The 7,154-nt window shown below is 34.5% G+C and overlaps 1 protein-coding gene across 1 annotated transcript; it reads left to right on the top strand.

Annotated features, from left to right (window-relative positions):
* Positions 1–217: 217 nt before the first annotated feature.
* Positions 218–6,382, top strand: LOC122405917 (uncharacterized). Its single transcript, XM_043410994.1, has 16 exons — positions 218–532; positions 1,521–1,866; positions 2,850–3,047; positions 3,352–3,688; positions 3,785–3,904; positions 4,066–4,227; positions 4,310–4,384; positions 4,690–4,755; positions 4,890–4,961; positions 5,059–5,133; positions 5,262–5,333; positions 5,431–5,505; positions 5,635–5,706; positions 5,804–5,881; positions 6,087–6,199; positions 6,266–6,382. Exons 2-16 carry the CDS (start codon positions 1,570–1,572, stop codon positions 6,269–6,271), a joined length of 1,818 nt encoding a protein of 605 aa, XP_043266929.1. The 5' UTR covers positions 218–532; positions 1,521–1,569; the 3' UTR covers positions 6,272–6,382.
* The last annotated feature ends 772 nt before the right edge of the window (positions 6,383–7,154 follow it).

Here is a 7,154-nt window from a genome sequence, read left to right as displayed (position 1 = left end):
GTCCAAAACTGTCATCATTTATAAAGAAAGTTCATCAAAATTGTGGCCGGAAAAGAAATTTGATTCAAATTTTTTTACAGAGAATGAAATTTTATCGAAACTTTTGCCACTAAGAATGAAATTTGATTCATTTTTTTATCACTCCGAGATATTCATTAAAACTCATGTGTGTGACAAAATTTATCAAAAGTTCTATTGCTATTGTTGCGTCCCGATAAGGAGATTTGGATGGGCTCGCGCAGTCACCGATTCAGAGAGGAGTGTATTTGATTGATGAACACTCCCAGTGAGTCTTTTTTGGAACTTACTATTTTATTTTATTCCACAGTTATCTTCGCTGTAAACAAACAACTGTTTGTCAGGGCACGGCGAAATTCGTAAATGGTTTTATAGAGGATGGTTATCCTCATTCGGAATACTGCATACCTGACGGTATTGCTGAGCACGTTTGTCGCTTTAAAAAAGCATTAGCAGATGCACTCAAACAGCATTGGTACCAATTGAAAGATCTTTATGATACACATGCGCTTGTGTGAGTTTTTATTTGCATGGCTTTTTTGCTTTTTTTGCATGCATTTTAATTTTTCAGTAATCCGAATGGTTTGGTTTTCGTGTGTTGAAAATAGATTAATCAAGTACGCTCATTTTACGAAATACCACGTATATGGGGCATTCCATAACGACTCGACCTGGGTTTGCCCTTCACTTCTTCTATTTTCCCTAATAATCTATGACTTTGCAGTACTTCTATAAAGCACTCAAGAATTTTTTTCAGATTTTTTTTATTCCATGTACAATGACAATTTTTTGGAATAAAATCTGTAGCCCATATAAATGAATTGAAAAAAATGGACAAAAATCATTTCCGGCATGAAAAATTTTAAGGTTTGAGCCAATGTGAACGCTGTTTTTGTTCTGCGAAAAAAAGCTTTTTTTCTTAGAGGAAGTTGCAAAAACTTTAAATCTTCTTCAAATGCTTTTCTATTGCTCTTTACATTTTGTGTATAGTACCTTAACCTTGTATAATATTAAGACAGTAATGAATAAAATGAAAAACGTTATTCCGCGAAATTGGAAAGAAAATCGAATTTTCTACGGTGATGTAGAAAAAAAACTTTCCGCGTAGACGAAAAACCGTGCACCAACGATACTTCAGAGCCCAAATTTTTACTACATAAAACGAAATATTTCTAAATTCTCAATTTATGCTGAAAATTGTTTTCTATAAAATCGCCATCGAATCGCTCCAAGAAAATGTAAAATAATTTCTAAGTGCTTTACAGAGGTACTACAACGCCATGATAAATCGCGGACGAAATGGAATAGACGAAGGGGCAAACCCACTTGAAATAAGCGTAGAATACCCTATATACGTGAATTGAAATGCATGCAAGAAATGATTTTTTTTCATATTGTACACAACACTCATAATATCTTTTAATTATCATTTTCCATCAATTCTCAGCTTATTGATAGAAATTTTGATTTTTCTTTTTACTATTGTTATTTGATATTTGAAGTCATGCAGAAGCCGCACAACACGTCTCTTTCCGTGCCATACGGTCTTTCATGCAGCAGTGCAGAAAAAAACTTTATCCCCGGAGCCCGCAGACGATCCAAGAATTTGTGGACCGACTTGTCGATCCACAATTCGCTAGAAATCTCGAATACACCAATGGTCGACTGACGGTGCATTTGATAACAGACGACAATGGTGCGCAGCATGCAATTCTTTTTGACGAGGACTTCGTGCGCCAAGAAATGGGCGAGGTTTCTAAGCTTTTCATAGATGCGACCTTCTGTACAAGGCCTCGGATTGAGGGAGTTTACCAATTACTCACGATCATGGGAATTAAACTCAACCACGTAAGAATTTATTGATTTTGAAAAATATTTCACATCATTAAATTGATGTGGACACCAAAACGTCGCCCCAAAGCACGTGCAAGCAGCAGTCAGACTCTATGAACCCAAATATAAAAATGAATCATTTGAAGGGTTGGAAAAATAAATTCGCAAGTTTGTTCAAAGAACAAAAGATCTTAGAATAATGCTTGTTGCCTTTATATGAGAAGAATTTCTCTTTTTTCAATATATTCAGTATTATATGAAAAGTATATTCCGTTTTTATGGAACATTTATTCTGTTACTAGATTTATGTTCTCAAATACACGAACAATTATATTTTTTTCCGTTTCAGTATAACGAAAATGTGCTTTGTTATTATACATGTATTATGCTTATATTACTAATATATTTTTGATATACTTGATATTTTTTTATATGAATTGAAAATAAAATTTTTATAATAATGTCAAATTATATATTGATTTTTATAAAGTACGCAACACTAGAAAGGCACTCAAATATCTTCATACATTAAAAATTATTGAAATTATATTGGGATTTGAATGAAACTAAATCTACTCTATAGTAGAATCGAGTTTATTCCGTTCCCGAATTGGGAGTTAAACTACCTAAACCAGAAACATAGCTTCAATAATAACTTAAGCATTTTCGATGTATACATGAGTATTTGAAATTTTTACAAATATTCTTTATACATCCATTGGCAACATATCTGAAAATAAAAACAATGTATTAGTGATAGTAGCGTAGTATATTCCGAAAACGTGAATGCACTGCATTCACCAAAATCATTGACAGAGAAATATGATCCATATATTCTTGCACATGAAAATTACCGAAAAATATATTTACACGTACTTTGGACATATATATCATATAACACTAAATATACTGCGATTGAAAAATGTTTTCATGGTGGCAATTGCTCATCTCATGATTGCTCATTTTTTTCTAATTATGTTTACTCACATGGGCCATAGGGTTTCCCCTTCATATGGATATTAATGACGAGGAAAACGCAAGCTGCCTATGAAGCATGCCTACGTTATGTCAAAGAGCAGGTCTTGCATGCGAACATCATTCTCGTCATGAGCGATTTTGAACGCGCATTGCGTAATGCCATACTCAAGACGTATCCGATGGCACACATCACAGGCTGCAATACTCATTACGACCGTGTAAGTATCAAATAGAAAAATAGATATGGTAGAGAATGAAATATCGATATTGTAATTTTTACGAGTGTTTTATATATATCTGCTCATCGTTCTTGACGTTTCAGCAATTATCGTATATAACGAGTTGTATAGATTTGTGACGAAAGTCTATCGTTTGCGATTGTATATATATTTAAGTGTTTCATCCTTATTTTTATGTCAGTTTAGAGACATCTCTAAGTTGTGAATCCCGTAATACCTATTTTGTCAATCCTGACAATCTATTGAGTAGGAATGAGCAATAAAAGGATGTCATGGATTTCAGGCAATATATAAAAAAGCTAAGGCTCTTCATCTCCAAAACATCATACGGACAAACGATGAAGCAAAAACTTTTTTTAAGAAAGTTTTGGCTTTAGCGTACTTGCCGGCCGATCGCATTGTTGCCAAATTCCGGGATCTGCGAAATAATTTATCGGGAACTTTAAAAACTCAGTTGGGCCAGTTCTGCAATTATTACGCTCGGTATTGGATCGGAATCGTGAAGCCGGAGGGATTTAGTGTGTACGGACTCAGCCGAAGAACAAACAACATCATTGAGTCCTATCACAACCACTTCAAACATCGAATGGAAACGCGTCCCGGAGCATGGGACTTTGTTGGTAAATATAACTCAATGGTCGAACTCAATCATAAGCATCTCACAGCAACAATGAAGAGAACAACATCATAAAAATTAATGATATTTTCTGCGACAGGCAAACTGCTAAAGTTGCAGTCGAGTGTTCGAGCGGACATCGGACGGTTGAAGAACAATGGGCAGATCGGCCGGCACGCAAGATATTGTTCAATATTCAAGCAGAAAAAACTTATAAAAGGTTCCATTGCGTTAATAATATATATTTTTTTAATTTTAAATACGCAAAATTCGTCGTTTTTTATTTTTTTTAATTTGCAACTCCCATTATACTTGATATTGAAAGTAAATTAGTACATTACATTAAAGCTCTCTCAATTCATTTATTTACTTTTCATTTAGCATGGCGTGAACTCCATATGTTAGAGATCACTACTGACGAATTTTTGGAAAAAGCAGCAGCGTTAAAGGGAAATGTTGAGATTCTGATTGCTGAAGAGCAAAATGAGCAGGAAGTTGATGAAATAGATGAGCTGCAAGAACCGCCACCGATTAGACCGTCAGGTAAATTTTGTTGTTTAAATCAATAGAAGCTTAAGAACAACTTTTAAATACTTGAGATACTATCTCCTCAAAATTATTCCAGATCCAGATTTCGAGCAAGACATCTTTGCTGAAGAGCCACCGCAATGGCTTCTGGACAATGCAGTTGAACAAAACGGTATATAATACGATGTAATCTGAAATATCAGAGATATCAGAGAGTAATGTTGTTCCTGTGTATGTCAATATTCGTGAAATAATTTTCGGTCCTCCTAAGAATAAAGGCCGAAACAAAATATTTCCAAAATGTTGCACTAAAATACATAGTAAAGTAAGATATGGAGCTAGCAACAAAAATTGCAGAACAATGACAATTTCTCACAACGTGACATTCATTATCGACGTAAATCATAACGATCATAATTGTTGCTGTTTGATCTGAAACTAAAAACCGAGTAAATTATGTGCACTTATTCTTTGCAGACAATGACCCAGAAAGAGTTGATTTGGAGGAAGAAGCAAGAGAAGCTCTCCTTCCCAGAGATATCGGTAATTATTGCACGTCAATGCATTTTTTTTTTTAAATGTAACGACTATTAAAAAAAAACTCGAATGGATAATTGTATTTAAATGATCAAAAGTGTCGAAATGCAAAAATTAAACGTTATGCATTTAATTGATAGAAAATGAACCGATCGTGATAGAGGACTCCGACGATGATCACATAAACGAACATTCTTCGCTCGATGCTAATGGTAATTTTTTACAAAACAATTTTCATAATCATTATTATTGTATTTGTTCAATGGGTAACTGAAAATCCGATTCTCTATGTGCTTTTGTTCTTTGCAGAAAACGAGCCACAAGAGCGAACAAATAATGGTTTGGTGGAAGAAACGGGAGGAGCTCCCCTGCCCACAGATATCGGTAATTATTAGACGTCAATGCATTTTTTTTATGTAACGACTAATAAAAAAAATTCATGTCAATGATTTTATTTAAACGATCAAAAATGTCAAAATAAAAGAATTAAACGTTATGCATTTGATTGATAGAAAATGAACCGATCGTGATAGAGGACTCCGACGATGATCACATAAACGAACATTCTTCGCTCGATGCTAATGGTAATTTTTTACAAAACAATTTTCATAATCATTATTATTGCATTTGTTTAATTGATAAGTGAAAATCCGATTCCCTATGTACTTTTGTTCTTTGCAGAAAACGAGCCACAAGAACGAACAAATAATGGTTTGGTGGAAGAAACGGGAGGAGCTCCCCTGCCCACAGATATCGGTAATTATTAGACGTCAATGCATTTTTTTTTATGTAACGACTATTAAAAAAAAAACATGTTAATGATTTTATTTAAACGATCAAAAATGTCAAAATGAAAGAATTAAACATTATGCATTTGATTGATAGAAAATGAACCGATCGTGATAGAGGACTCTGACGATGGTGACATGAACGAACATTCTTTGCTCGATGCTAATGGTAATTTTTTACAAAACAATTTTCATAATCATTATTATTGTATTTATTTAATTGGTAAGTGAAAATCCGATTCCCTATGTACTTTTGTTTTTTGCAGAAAACGAACCACAAGAACGAGCAAACGATGGTGGTTTTGTGGAAGAAACGAGAGAAGTTCCCCAGTCCAGAGATATTGGTAAATATTATTCTATTATTACAAAGAAAAAACAGTTCCATGATCCAATTCCGGTTCTATATTGGGAACGCTTTTGTTCAGAATCAAAAAATAGTCCGAAATCATCAGCTGATGATGAAATACTTTGTGTTATCGTCGGGACAAGTACACGTAGACAAGTAGAAAATACTATGTTTGAAAATATAACATCTACTGATAATTACAGCAGTAGACCCTACTCGAAGACGAAGAAGTTCGGAGATGAGCGAACAACTTCTCGCAGGTCCTTCAACCGAGCCAATTAAAAAAAAAAACAAAAAAGAAACAAGCGCCGTAAAGGTAAGATATTCCGACAAGGATAATCAATGATTTAGGAATTATATTACAGATTTTTTTAAATTACAGAGATGAGGAAAAAAGCAGTGGCGCGTTTATATGGAGGATCAATGGAGGAATCCATTCCAATGCAGGAGGAGCAGCCTCAGCAAGCCGGGGATCGCTTGCATAGCGAGGAGAATGATGGTACAGCATCATTATTAATGCAATTTTCGCACTAATTACAAATATATAGCAAAATATCTACACTTGTTTCTTTGGTTGAAATATTCATTGAAAGCTCAAACTTACTTTCTATAGCTCATTTTTTACTACGAACTGAAAGTTAGTTGTATGATTTCAATTGTTGTTTCATGAAATATCTAGATAATGGTAAGGGGTGTAAATCGCGATATTGGAACTTGTAGAGCATAAGATTTTTCATAAATTCGATACGGGAGTCTTTCTGCGTGAGAAATAATTATTGAAGTTGAAGTATAGTATAGTGTACTTCGAAGAGGTTCGGGTACCAAAAATAATGCAAAATATGAAAGTGTGGACGAAAAATATGAGTAAGAGCATGAAGGCAGTGGGAATCGGAAACTGATAAAAAAAAGAGGGGAGGGTGATGCGAAGAAAAATACAAAAAAAAAATTGGAGGAGTGACGCTACGAGCAGCTTTGAGAATATGAACAAGAAGTAGGGTGTGAGGGACAAATACACACTTGGAAAGGTAAAGTACTATGTGATGAGAAGAAAAACAGTAGGACAAAAAACAATAAGATTTATAAGATGCGATGACATTGGGATCGAAAATAGGAAGAGTAGGACAGAACAAATGGTATAAAAAAAATATGGAAGCTAGATAGAGGGTCAGAATAGGAGAAAACTGGCCACAGAGATGGGATTTGAAACTATGTTCCCAGAAAGCGGCGAAGTGGAGCGAGGGGGGGGGGGGATGACTTGTGGATGGTAATGA

The sequence above is a fragment of the Venturia canescens genome, chromosome 2 (assembly GCF_019457755.1).
Source record: "Venturia canescens isolate UGA chromosome 2, ASM1945775v1, whole genome shotgun sequence".
NCBI classification, from domain to species: Eukaryota; Metazoa; Arthropoda; class Insecta; order Hymenoptera; family Ichneumonidae; genus Venturia; species Venturia canescens.
This window is presented reverse-complemented; position numbering and strand designations above follow the sequence as displayed.

What these genes read in the sequence shown, in the direction of transcription:
- LOC122405917 (XM_043410994.1), top strand. Translation starts at nt 1,570, where the DNA reads ATGCAGCAGTGCAGAAAAAAACTTTATCCCCGGAGCCCGCAGACGATC. An exon ending in TTCTTCGCTCGATGCTAATG is followed by an intron (nt 4,962 to 5,058) that starts GTAATTTTTTAC and finishes TGTTCTTTGCAG; the next exon opens with AAAACGAGCCACAAGAGCGA. An exon ending in TCCCCTGCCCACAGATATCG is followed by an intron (nt 5,134 to 5,261) that starts GTAATTATTAGA and finishes TTTGATTGATAG; the next exon opens with AAAATGAACCGATCGTGATA.